Below are 13,648 nucleotides of genomic sequence, written 5' to 3' on the forward strand. Positions count from 1 at the left end.
ATGTAGCATGGTTTACATACTAACAGCATGCCTTCTACAGGTCAGCAACCATGTAGCATGGTTTACATACTAACAGCATGCCTTCTACAGGTCAGCAACCATGTAGCATGGTTTACATACTAACAGCATGCCTTCTACAGGTCAGCAACCGTGTAGCATGGTTTACATACTAACAACATGCCTTCTACAGGTCAGCAACCGTGTAGCATGGTTTACATACTAACAACATGCCTTCTACAGGTCAGCAACCATGTAGCATGGTTTACATACTAACAACATGCCTTCTACAGGTCAGCAACCGTGTAGCATGGTTTACATACTAACAACATGCCTTCTACAGGTCAGCAACCATGTAGCATGGTTTACATACCAACAACATGCCTTCTACAGGTCAGCAACCATGTAGAATGGTTTACATACTAACAACATGCCTTCTACAGGTCAGCAACCATGTAGCATGGTTTACATACTAACAGCATGCCTTCTACAGGTCAGCAACCGTGTAGCATGGTTTACATACTAACAACATGCCTTCTACAGGTCAGCAACCATGTAGCATGGTTTACATACTAACATCATGCCTTCTACAGGTCGGCAACCATGTAGCATGGTTTACATACTAACAACATGCCTTCTACAGGTCAGCAACCATGTAGCATGGTTTACATACTAACAGCATGCCTTCTACAGGTCAGCAACCATGTAGCATGGCTTACATACTAACAGCATGCCTTCTATAGGTCAGCAACCATGTAGCATGGTTTACATACTAACCAGCATGCCTTCTACAGGTCAGCAACCATGTAGCATGGTTTACATACTAACAGCATGCCTTCTACAGGTCGGCAACCATGTAGCATGGCTTACATACTAACAGCATGCCTTCTACAGGTCGGCAACCATGTAGCATGGTTTACATACTAACAGCATGCCTTCTACAGGTCGGCAACCATGTAGCATGGTTTACATACTAACAGCATGCCTTCTACAGGTCGGCAACCATGTAGCATGGCTTACATACCAACAACATGCCTTCTACAGGTCAGCAACCATGTAGCATGGCTTACATACCAACAACATGCCTTCTACAGGTCAGCAACCATGTAGCATGGTTTACATACTAACAGCATGCTTTCTACAGGTCAGCAACCATGTAGCATGGTTTACATACTAACAGCATGCCTTCTACAGGTCAGCAACCATGTAGCATGGTTTACATACTAACAGCATGCTTTCTACAGGTCAGCAACCATGTAGAATGGTTTACATACTAACAGCATGCCTTCTACAGGTCGGCAACCATGTAGCATGGCTTACATACTAACAGCATGCCTTCTACAGGTCGGCAACCATGTAGCATGGTTTACATACTAACAGCATGCCTTCTACAGGTCGGCAACCATGTAGCATGGCTTACATACCAACAACATGCCTTCTACAGGTCAGCAACCATGTAGCATGGCTTACATACCAACAGCATGCCTTCTACAGGTCGGCAACCATGTAGCATGGCTTACATACCAACAACATGCCTTCTACAGGTCAGCAACCATGTAGCATGGTTTACATACTAACAGCATGCCTTCTACAGGTCGGCAACCATGTAGCATGGCTTACATACTAACAGCATGCCTTCTACAGGTCGGCAACCATGTAGCATGGCTTACATACTAACAGCATGCCTTCTACAGGTCGGCAACCATGTAGCATGGTTTACATACTAACAGCATGCCTTCTACAGGTCGGCAACCATGTAGCATGGTTTACATACTAACAGCATGCTTTCTACAGGTCAGCAACCATGTAGAATGGTTTACATACTAACAGCATGCCTTCTACAGGTCGGCAACCATGTAGCATGGCTTACATACTAACAGCATGCCTTCTACAGGTCGGCAACCATGTAGCATGGCTTACATACTAACAGCATGCCTTCTACAGGTCGGCAACCATGTAGAATGGTTTACATACTAACAGCATGCCTTCTACAGGTCAGCAACCATGTAGCATGGCTTACATACTAACAGCATGCCTTCTACAGGTCGGCAACCATGTAGCATGGCTTACATACTAACAGCATGCCGTCTACAGGTCGGCAACCATGTAGCATGGTTTACATACTAACAGCATGCCTTCTACAGGTCAGCAACCATGTAGCATGGCTTACATACTAACAGCATGCCTTCTATAGGTCAGCAACCATGTAGCATGGTTTACATACTAACCAGCATGCCTTCTACAGGTCAGCAACCATGTAGCATGGTTTACATACTAACAGCATGCCTTCTACAGGTCGGCAACCATGTAGCATGGCTTACATACTAACAGCATGCCTTCTACAGGTCGGCAACCATGTAGCATGGTTTACATACTAACAGCATGCCTTCTACAGGTCGGCAACCATGTAGCATGGTTTACATACTAACAGCATGCCTTCTACAGGTCGGCAACCATGTAGCATGGCTTACATACCAACAACATGCCTTCTACAGGTCAGCAACCATGTAGCATGGCTTACATACCAACAACATGCCTTCTACAGGTCAGCAACCATGTAGCATGGTTTACATACTAACAGCATGCTTTCTACAGGTCAGCAACCATGTAGCATGGTTTACATACTAACAGCATGCCTTCTACAGGTCAGCAACCATGTAGCATGGTTTACATACTAACAGCATGCTTTCTACAGGTCAGCAACCATGTAGAATGGTTTACATACTAACAGCATGCCTTCTACAGGTCGGCAACCATGTAGCATGGCTTACATACTAACAGCATGCCTTCTACAGGTCGGCAACCATGTAGCATGGTTTACATACTAACAGCATGCCTTCTACAGGTCGGCAACCATGTAGCATGGCTTACATACCAACAACATGCCTTCTACAGGTCAGCAACCATGTAGCATGGCTTACATACCAACAGCATGCCTTCTACAGGTCGGCAACCATGTAGCATGGCTTACATACCAACAACATGCCTTCTACAGGTCAGCAACCATGTAGCATGGTTTACATACTAACAGCATGCCTTCTACAGGTCGGCAACCATGTAGCATGGCTTACATACTAACAGCATGCCTTCTACAGGTCGGCAACCATGTAGCATGGCTTACATACTAACAGCATGCCTTCTACAGGTCGGCAACCATGTAGCATGGTTTACATACTAACAGCATGCCTTCTACAGGTCGGCAACCATGTAGCATGGTTTACATACTAACAGCATGCCTTCTACAGGTCAGCAACCATGTAGAATGGTTTACATACTAACAGCATGCCTTCTACAGGTCGGCAACCATGTAGCATGGCTTACATACTAACAGCATGCCTTCTACAGGTCGGCAACCATGTAGCATGGCTTACATACTAACAGCATGCCTTCTACAGGTCGGCAACCATGTAGAATGGTTTACATACTAACAGCATGCCTTCTACAGGTCAGCAACCATGTAGCATGGCTTACATACTAACAGCATGCCTTCTACAGGTCGGCAACCATGTAGCATGGCTTACATACTAACAGCATGCCGTCTACAGGTCGGCAACCATGTAGCATGGTTTACATACTAACAGCATGCCTTCTACAGGTCGGCAACCATGTAGCATGGTTTACATACCAACAACATGCCTTCTACAGGTCAGCAACCATGTAGCATGGTTTACATACTAACAGCATGCCTTCTACAGGTCAGCAACCATGTAGAATGGTTTACATACCAACAGCATGCCTTCTACAGGTCAGCAACCACCAACCATGTAGCATAGTTTACATACTAACAGCATGCCTTCTACAGGTCAGCAACCACCAACCATGTAGCATAGTTTACATACTAACAGCATGCCTTCTATAGGTCAGCAACCACCAACCATGTAGCATAGTTTACATACTAACAGCATGCCTTCTATAGGTCAGCAACCACCAACCATGTAGCATGGCTTACATACTAACAGCATGCCTTCTACAGGTCAGCAACCACCAACCATGTAGCATGGTTTACATACTAACAGCATGCCTTCTATAGGTCAGCAACCACCAACCATGTAGCATGGCTTACATACTAACAGCATGCCTTCTACAGGTCAGCAACCACCAACCATGTAGCATGGCTTACACACCAACAACATGCTCACACAGGGTGACATTTTCCTCTTGTAAACACATCTCTGCTGTGAGCCAATGTACAGTAAGAAATGATAGTATGCAGCACAATATATGTTGTACATTTTCTGACGATTTCCATGAGTTTAGTTTAGTTTTAGTGTACATGTGGAGTCATTCCAGTTTCACAGTGTAATAACATTTTATAATATTGATTTGAGTGTTTTTGGTAAATAACTGTGATCTTACTGGTCCTTCAGGTGTGACACGGTGACGAATGACGTGATGATGCAGTACAGCCGTGACTTCAAGGGTCACCTGGCGTCTCTCTTCCTCAACGAGAACATCGACCTGGGCAAAAAGTATGTCTTCGACATCCGACGCACATCCAAGGAGGTCTACGACCACTGCCGCAGGACGCTCTACAACGCCGGCATGGGAGGGGACTGTGTGTCCGGCGAGCGGAGCCCGGCGCGGTCCCCTGGGGTGGGGGAAGGAGGCTGTGAGGGGTGCCAGAGGAGCCGGGTTCTGGAGGAGAAGCTGCAGCAGCTCCAGGATGCTCTGCTGTGTATGCTGTGCTGTGAAGAGGAGATGGACGCTGCCTTCTGCCCCTGTGGACACATGGTGTGCTGCCACAACTGTGCCGTCCAGCTAGAGGTAACCATAACGCCATGGTTTAAAATAAGTATATATACTCACTCACTCACTACCGGTCAAAAGTTTTGGAACACTTACTCATTCAAGGGTTTTTCTTTATTTTTACTATTTTCTACATTTCTACTTAAGAGTGAAACCATCAAAACTATGAAAAAACACATATGGAATCATGGAGTAACCAAAAAAGTATTAAACAAATCAAAATATTTTATATTTGAGATTCTTCAAATAGCCACCCTTTGCCTTGATGACAGCTTTGCACACTCTTGATATTCTTTCAACCAGCTTAACCTGGAATGCTTTTCCAACAGTCTTGAAGCAGTTCCCACACACGCTGAGCACTTGTAGGCTGCTTTCTTTCACTCTGCGGTCTGACTCGTCCCAAACTATCTCAATTTGTTTGAGGTCGTGTGATTGTGGAGGCCAGATCAACTGATGCAGCACTCCATCACTCTCCTTCTTGGTCAAATAGGCCTTACACAGCCTGGAGGTGTGTTGGGTCATTGTCCTGTTGAAAAACAAATGATAGTCCCACTAAGCGCAAACCAGATGGGAAGGCGTAACGCTGCAGAATGCTGTGGTAGCCATGCTGGTTAAGTGTGCCTTGAATTCTAAATACATCACCGACAGTGTCACCAGCAAAGCACCATCACACCACCTCCTCCATGCTTCACGGTGGGAACCACACATGCGGAGATCATCTGTTCACCTACTCTGCGTCTCACAAAGACACGGCGGTTGGAACCAAAAATCTCCAATTTGGACTCCAGACCAAAGGACAGATTTCCATCGGAAATCGATTGCTTGTCCATTGCTTGTGTTTCTTGGCCCAAGCAAGTTTTCTTCTTATTGGTGTCCTTTACTAATGGTTTCTTTGCAGCAATTCGACCACGAAGGCCTGATTCACACAGTCTCCTCTGAACAGTTGATGTTGAGATGTGTCTGTTACTTGAACTCTGTAGCATTTATTTGGGCTGCAATTTCTGAGGCTGGTAACTAATGAAGATATCCTCTGCAGCAGAGGTAACTCTGGGTCTTCCTTTCCTATGGCGGTCCTCATGAGAGCCAGTTTCATCATAGCGCTTGATGGTTTTTGCGACTGCACTTGAAGAAACTTTCAAAGTTATTAAAATGTTCCGTATTGTCTGACCTTCATGTCTTAACCTTTGTGTTGTCTTAAGGGTAGAAAATGACCCGCCACTATGTTTAACAGCAGAGAGAACCCCCTAAATGATATTTTTTCAACTTGAAATTTGATGACTTTTCCTAGAGTGACCTCAACATTAGAAAAAGTGAAACATCGCTTTTGTTCCTATTTCCATGAAAGCTGTACACCACCAGGGTACAAAGACTGTCTTAGGGTCATTTTTGACCCGGCAGTTATAAAATAATTTACACACCACGAAGACACACACACACACACACACACACACAATGAGACATTGAGATTCTGTGTGCTACTGATTGAAACTAAAGCTTTCTTGTGCATGTGCAGCATCTCCCCTCCACGACCCCTCCATGACCCCACAGATGACTCAAGTTCACAGACAAAATTAAAACAATTTCAGACAAAATTTTCAAAAATTTCTTGAAAGCATTGTTTACTAATGGGGAATGCAGTCAGAGGCTGTAAAGGTGCTGCACATGACAGCCCCCCCCAGTTCTCTCTTTGCTGAAGCCATGAGTGCACGTTTCAGTGACCAACAGGTCATGGATCAGATTTTTTCCAGGAGGAACAAGATAACAATGATTTAGAAGAGGAGGAGGTATCTGAAGAAGAAGATGGGGAAGAATACAACCCAGAGCACGATGTATCATCTTCAGATGAAGAAGAAATCCCCCAAGCTGAAAGAGACATTTTTGTCAAAGAACAGCAAAATAACATGGTCCTTGTCACCATATGACAACCAGGGCAGGATGGCAGCACAAAAGCACAAAGGATGACCCCAGGGCCCACAAGACATGCAGTTGCCCATGCCCAGGACATCGCCTTAACATTCTACATGTTCATCACACCAGCCATCGAACAAATCATCCTGGAGATGACAAATTTGGAGGATTTCCGAAAAATCTGGAGACAACTGGAAAAGGATGGGTGAGATTGACCTGCGTGCCTACATAGGGCTGCTGGTCTTAGCGGGTGTGTATAGGTCCCGAGGCGAGGCTACATATAGTCTCTGGGATGCAGAGAGTGGAAGGGCAATTTTGAAAATATTATTATATATTTTATTTCAAAAAAAAAAAAAAAATCGTGCCACGATGCCACTGAAAGTTTTTCACACTTTCTCAAGAATGCTACGATTTGATAACCGCGAGTCAAGACCTGCAAGACGTGTGCGAGGAAAATGGACTTGTAACCCCACACATTCAAAGAAGGGAGTGCCTCCCCCGCACAGCAGCCTTTGCAGTGCTTGTGGCAAGTTAAGGAGATGCCAATTCTACCCCCCAAAGAAGGAACAAATACTATGTGTTGCACCTGTGAGAAATACACCTGCAAAGTCCATGCACACACACTCTCATACTGTCCTACATGTGCTAATTAGAGTTGATTGATTTATGTTCTTCACCTTTTTGTTTTGTATCTATCTTATTTTATTCTGATTTATTGTTGTTTCTACACCTTGTGGGTGGGGGCAATGGTTAAAAAATGGGAGAAGACTAGTATTTTGTAGTTGAATTCCTCATTGTACAGCCCATAAGTATATATATATTTAAAAAAAACAGATATTCACAAAGTTTGTGATGAATGACAGGTTGTTTCTTCAAGCAAAACACATTTAGGGTTTAAAATTCAAATAAGCTGCTTTATTTGAGGGGTTTAGTGAAGGCGGGTCATTTTTTTACCCTTAGGACAAGGGGAGTATACAGAATGTTAAGACTACACAAGGGTTAATGTAATGATGGCCTGTCGTTTCTCTTTGCTTATTTGAGCTGTTCTTGCCATAATATGGACTTGGTCTTTTACCAAATAGGGCTATCTTCTGTATACCACAACACAACTGAGTGGCTCAAATGCATTATGAAGGAAAGAAATTCCACAAATTAACTTTTAAGAAGGCACACCTGTTAATTGAAATGCATTCCAGGTGACTACCTCATGAAGCTGGTTGAGAGAATACCAAGAGTGTGCAAAACTGTCATCAAGGCAAAGGGTGTATTTGAATAATTTTTTATATTTGAAGAATCTCAAATATAAAATATATTTTGATTTGTTTAACACTTTTTTGTTTTTGACTCCATATGTGTTATTTCATAGTTTTGATGGAGTCACTATTATTCTACAATGTAGAAAATAGTAAAAATAAAGAAAAACCCTTGAATGAGTAGGTGTTCTAAAACTTGACCGGTTGTGTGTGTGTACAGTATATAATTGTTGATGTATTTTGTAGTCTGTATTGATACAGTGAAGAAGTGATTGAAATGGAGGAGAATGACAGAATGGAATGTGACTCAGTTGGGGTTTGAACCGTAGCCTCCGTGGGTTTTATGTGTTCCAGGGGTGGCAGCACTAAACACTAGTCCCTGTTACACCATAACGCCGTGTTCTAGTATCTTCCACTGTGCTGAATGAACTTTGAAGCTCCAAGGTAAACTTTTAGAGAGGTCAGGGTGGTTGGCAGTTCATGAAAAGAGCTGGTACTGTTTTTCCCTTTTTTAAGCAAATGAAGTGAACTGTTTGGTGAGGAGGGGTATGGTAGACGGGAGGAATGTTTGCAGAATCGATAGTTACCCTTCTTCCCATAGTTTATTGGCCGTCCTGAACATTCTGTAGCCTGTAGGTCATAGGCTAAATGCCTGTAGGGCAGTACTGTCAGCTACTCTGTGGACACCGTTAATCCAAGATTATATAGACTAATTCATCCAGCTCTATAGGACTGTATCTTAACAATAGTCTGTTTTGATTCCGCACAAGTCAAATGTATACAGTGTTTTAATGTTAGATTAGCATATTATATTCTAATCAAATCTTTTGATCTCTTCCCTTCAGGTGTGCCCGGTGTGTCGGTCAGAGGTGGACCATGTCCAGCACATCTACCTGCCCACCTGTGCCAACCTGCTGTCCCTGGCAGTGAGCAGTGCTGCCCCCTTCAATATTCCCAGAGACCTGGCCACTCACCTCTGTTCCTCCAGAGAGTTCTACACCAGCACAGACAAGATCTGTCACACATAGATTTACTACCAGTTAGGGTTGTAAAATTTGGTTTAACATTCCCAGGTTTTCCTAAATGTTTTAGATGTCCTGTTTATTCCCTCCTACTTCCTATATATGACTGCATACAGTAGTATTACTGTAGTAGTATACCAGTGGTATTACTGTGGCAGTATTCATGGGTTGCACCTCCGTCACTTGGTCGTGTTGTTGCCATTGTTATCGATGTTCTAAAGACGCTGCAGCCATATTGATGCTCAAAAGTAAAACCGTGGCTATTGACTTTGTCGTCTAAATTACACTCAGGGCTTGGAGTACTATGACATTGCTGAAGGTAGGCACATATTTAGTAGGAAACAACTTTGCCATCATGTCGTCAAATTTACTTTAGACAGATAGCAATGTTGTCATTAGCTAGCAAGTGTCGTTCAAAATAGCTATCATTGCTAATGTTAGCTAGCTAAAATCTGGAGGTCTCTCCTCAGTCTTAGCTAGCTGGCTAACGTTATACTGCATCTAAAGTTAATCCGGCGACATCAAAATGATGAAAAAAGGTTTTCCTACTAATTATTTGCCGCCTTTAGAAATGTCATCGTGTTTTCAAGCCACAGTAACAAACTTTAGACCGACTCTTCATCAGCCCCCAATGAGGATGCATTGAGTAGAATGTTCAGTTGGGCATCAGTCCTAAAACTAACCTTCAAAACAATATTGTGAAGCAACGTGCAAACCATAAATACCAGTAACGTAAACTCACCCCATTCCGTACAAATGTGCGCAACCGCAACATTCAAACGAGGCTACAAAGAAAACTAATGGGACTGTAGCGACTGTGTTGACTTCAAAGTCGGGAGTGTGAACTAGGTTTCTATTCAAGCATTGATCGACATAGTAATGGTTCTATAGTATTGGAGAAAAGTTGAAAAATGGACCCTCCGTTACATCGTGACGTGTCATGTCGTAACGTACAGCACGTATAAAGCAACTATTTCTGTCTTACAATCTCTCTCCACCAGGTGTAGCACTTCTCTCGTTGTTTAAAAACAAGAAATGGACAGTGACGGGGGTAAGGGGGGATACCTAGTCATTTTTTGCGTCATCCTTGCATACGATCATCATTCTCAAAGCCGCTGTTTACTTCTAAGATCACTTTAGCACCGCCCTAAAAACCCAATTAAAATTCGACACAAACCTTCAAATAGGTATGTAATGACACATTATATAGCTCTTTATAGTGTTTTATTTACATTTTAGAGGCGATAAGGTGATAAGTTGGACAGATCGAGTGAAAAAAAGCAATTTTCCACACAACATCTCTCCTTCTCACTATCACGCATTAGTTTCGCTTCCCCACCCGCCATTTTTAAAAAGACATGACGGGGCTCATTGCCTGCTTGAATTATGCAGAAACGTGCAGCGTTTAGGTCATGTAATTGATTCTGTTGGAAAGGGGAGAAATTGTGCTCTACAATGGTATTGACATTACAGTTGATCTGGAAGTATTACGTTTTTGGGGCGCTAAAATAAGGGCAATTGTACGGACCACAGTGATGTACGAGTTTACGTGAGTTTACGTTAGTAGTGCTGTAGTAGTAGTATACCAGTAGTAGTGCAGTAGTAGTTGTATACCAGGGGTAGTGCTGTAGTAGTAGACCAGGGGTAGTGCTGTAGTAGTATACCAGGGGTAGTGCTGCAGTAGGACTATACCAGGGGTAGTATACCAGTAGTTGTATACCAGTAGTAGTGCTGTAGTAGTATACCAGGGGTAGTGCTGTAGTAGTTGTATACCAGGGGTAGTGCTCTAGTAGTATACCAGTAGTAGAGCTGCAGTAGTATACCAGGGGTAGTGCTGTAGTAGTATTCCAGGGGTAGTGCTGTAGTAGTTGTATACCAGGGGTAGTGCTCTAGTAGTATACCAGTAGTAGAGCTGCAGTAGTTGTATACCAGGGGTAGTATACCAGTAGTGTAGTAGTACTGCAGTATTGGTGTAGTAGTAGTAGTGTGCTACTGTATGAGGTGCTATATGACTGCATACAGTAGCATTCTGAACATTCATTTCTCTGGCAACAGCTCTGGTGGACGTTCCTGCAGTCAGCATGCCAATTGCACGCTCCCTCAACTTGAGACATCTGTGGCATTGTGTTGTGTGACAACTGCACATTTTAGAGCAATCTTTTATTGTCCCCAGCACAAGGTGCACCTGTGTAATGATTGTGCTGTTTAATCGGCTTCTTGATATGCCAGCTTCTTGATTATCTTGGCACAGGGGAAATGCTCACTAACAGGGATGTAAACAAATTTGTGCACAATTTGAGAGAAATAAGCTTTTTGTTCAATATATGTATACTTTACACTCCATTGTATTTTTATATCTTTATCTCTGCCATATACAAACAGTATATCAGCAAAATGTGATGTCTCTGACCATAGTGTTCAAATAGTCATTACATTAGACTAGAAGAGTGTACCAGACCAGTTAAATAGTCTTTATTTTATTTTTTATCAGGGCTCATAGGGCTGTAATGAAGTAGTGCACTATATAGGGTGTCAGTTGGGATGGATGTTCCCACTGTCTTCCACAGATGAGTTACTCAATTTATCTTCTGACCTGCAGCGAGTTAAAAAAATGTACCATACCAGGCCTGTTACCAGTCTACAGAAGTCACATTATTGCTTCTCATACCCCCCGGCATCCCACTGCTGGCTTGCTCTGAATCTAAGCATGGTTTGTCCCTGGATGCTGCTGGAAGTGGTGTTGGAGGGCCAGTAGGAGGCACCCTTTCCTCTGGTCTAAAAAAAATATCCCAATGACCCAGGACAGTGTTTGGGGACATTGCCCTGTTTAGCGTGCCGTCTTTCGGATGGGACGTTAAACAGGTGTCCTGACTCTCTGTGGTCACTAAAGATCCCATGGCACTTATTGTTAGAGTAGGGGTGTTAACTCCTGGTGTTCTGGCTAAATTCCCAATCTGGTCCTCATACCATCATGGCCACCAAATCATCCCCAGCTGCCAATTGGCTCATACATCCCCCTCTCCTCTCCCCGTAACTATTCCCCAGGTCGTTGCTGTAAATGAGAACATGTTCTCAGTCAACTTAACTGGTAAAATAAGGGTTAAATGAAATGGAGAAGAATTCTCTACCAAAGCTCTTCATTTCTTTTTAAATAGCTATTTACACTATGTTCCTGAACAATGGATTTCAATTTGTTGATCAAAGATTTCTTTAGTTAAGGTTCTGTTCTGTATTTAAAGCTATGTTTTAATGAGTTGAAATTAAACCAAGCTTTCATATTTATTTTCAAGTATTAATAAAATATTTTTTTTTGTACTTAATGTTTCATTTGTGAGCATTTTCTATCAGTTGTGGACTAGTCTCAAGATGTCATAGAGATCCTAATGGCGTTGCATTTGCACTGAGCAATGCTGTTACTGATAACCTAAAGACAGATATCTGAGTGACAACTTCCATCGATGATTAGGGGACACTGGGGGCAATTGTAAAAGTGTATTTTGCTCAGAGACCCCTTGAAGTAGGCCAGTTATGTTTTTATCATAAGGGAAAGAGGCGGATACCTAGTCAGTTGTACAACTGGATGCCTTCAACTGAAATGTGTCTTCTGCGTTTTAACCCTCTGAATCAGAGAGGTGCGGGGGGGGGGCTGCCTTAATCAACATCCACGTCTTCGGCGCCCGGGGGAACAGTGGGTTAACTGCCTTGCTCTGGCTGCTTGGCTCATGCTCATTTAACACTGCGTTACTTTTGTCCCCAACCCAGCAGCCATGACAATGTGCCTAGCAAGAGACTACAAGAGTGACATGTCAGTAACCATGTTTCTGTCACATGGTGGAAAAGTGATGGGTTCTTTTGGATCTGGGTTGAACAGGCTCAGTGAAGTTGAGACCATAAAAAAAAAGGCAAATTGCAAACATTTAATAGATATTTAATAGTCATGGTTCCATTAGGTTTAGAATGTACTGTTCCTCTTTCTAGTTACAGTGACTGTTCTCTGGCTCAGGAACACATCTGAAACCATTGCAAGTTATTCAAACCACAAACAAACCCGAAAACACAATAAGCAAAAAGGGGACACAGGAGGTAACGCAGCCCTGGGGGCCAGGTTTCTGATTTTCATTTATTTAAATCCAAAGTATACAGTGCCATTCATTGTCAGGATAGAATGTACAATGAACCTATAGATGATGGTAGTCTGGGTTATCTTCATCACCTGCTGTATAGACTTGAGGAAATAGATGGTGAAAGGGAAGGCTTATGGCCAGGTTTAGGATTTTCAACAATTTGATCCAATTTGATGATTTTGAAAGATAACCAATTCAATACTTTAAAATGGGAGAAATAAAAAAAATATTTGACAAATGTAAAAAAAAAAAAAAAATTTGGCTACACACAATGCAAACAGGTGAACAACTGCTCATTTGAATAATTTTTTATTGAATTCCTCAAAGTTAGGGTAGCCTATGGGATGCAGGGTGAAGATATGTGTTAAATACTAATTAATTGTAATATGTCTCATTGTTGAATACAGTCCACAGTTATTAGGACATTTCTTTGTGGGACTTTGGAACAGTTTGTACTCCAGCCTTTATCTCTTGAAAAGAAACTCTCTTTCCCCACCTAGTGGTATAGTTGGGTAATGAACCCTATTTCATTGTGCGATTCAGGTTCCATGCCCTTTTCTCAATATCTGAGAAGTTATTTTGATTATATAGTTGATGA

At 42.7% G+C, this 13,648-nt stretch overlaps 1 protein-coding gene across 2 annotated transcripts in view; it reads left to right on the top strand.

Annotated features, from left to right (window-relative positions):
* The window catches only part of mylipb (myosin regulatory light chain interacting protein b), a 61,614-nt gene extending 49,373 nt beyond the window's left edge, over positions 1 to 12,241 (top strand). For both annotated transcript variants that reach the window (XM_071395891.1, XM_071395889.1), the window contains exons 6-7: positions 4,365 to 4,761; positions 8,750 to 12,241. In XM_071395891.1, the coding sequence (XP_071251992.1) occupies positions 4,365 to 4,761; positions 8,750 to 8,932 (580 nt within the window). In that variant the 3' untranslated portion in view covers positions 8,933 to 12,241. The remainder of the gene's footprint in view (positions 1 to 4,364; positions 4,762 to 8,749) is intronic.
* The last annotated feature ends 1,407 nt before the right edge of the window (positions 12,242 to 13,648 follow it).

Source organism: Salvelinus alpinus, chromosome 4 (genome assembly GCF_045679555.1).
Source record: "Salvelinus alpinus chromosome 4, SLU_Salpinus.1, whole genome shotgun sequence".
Lineage (NCBI taxonomy): Eukaryota > Metazoa > Chordata > Actinopteri > Salmoniformes > Salmonidae > Salvelinus > Salvelinus alpinus.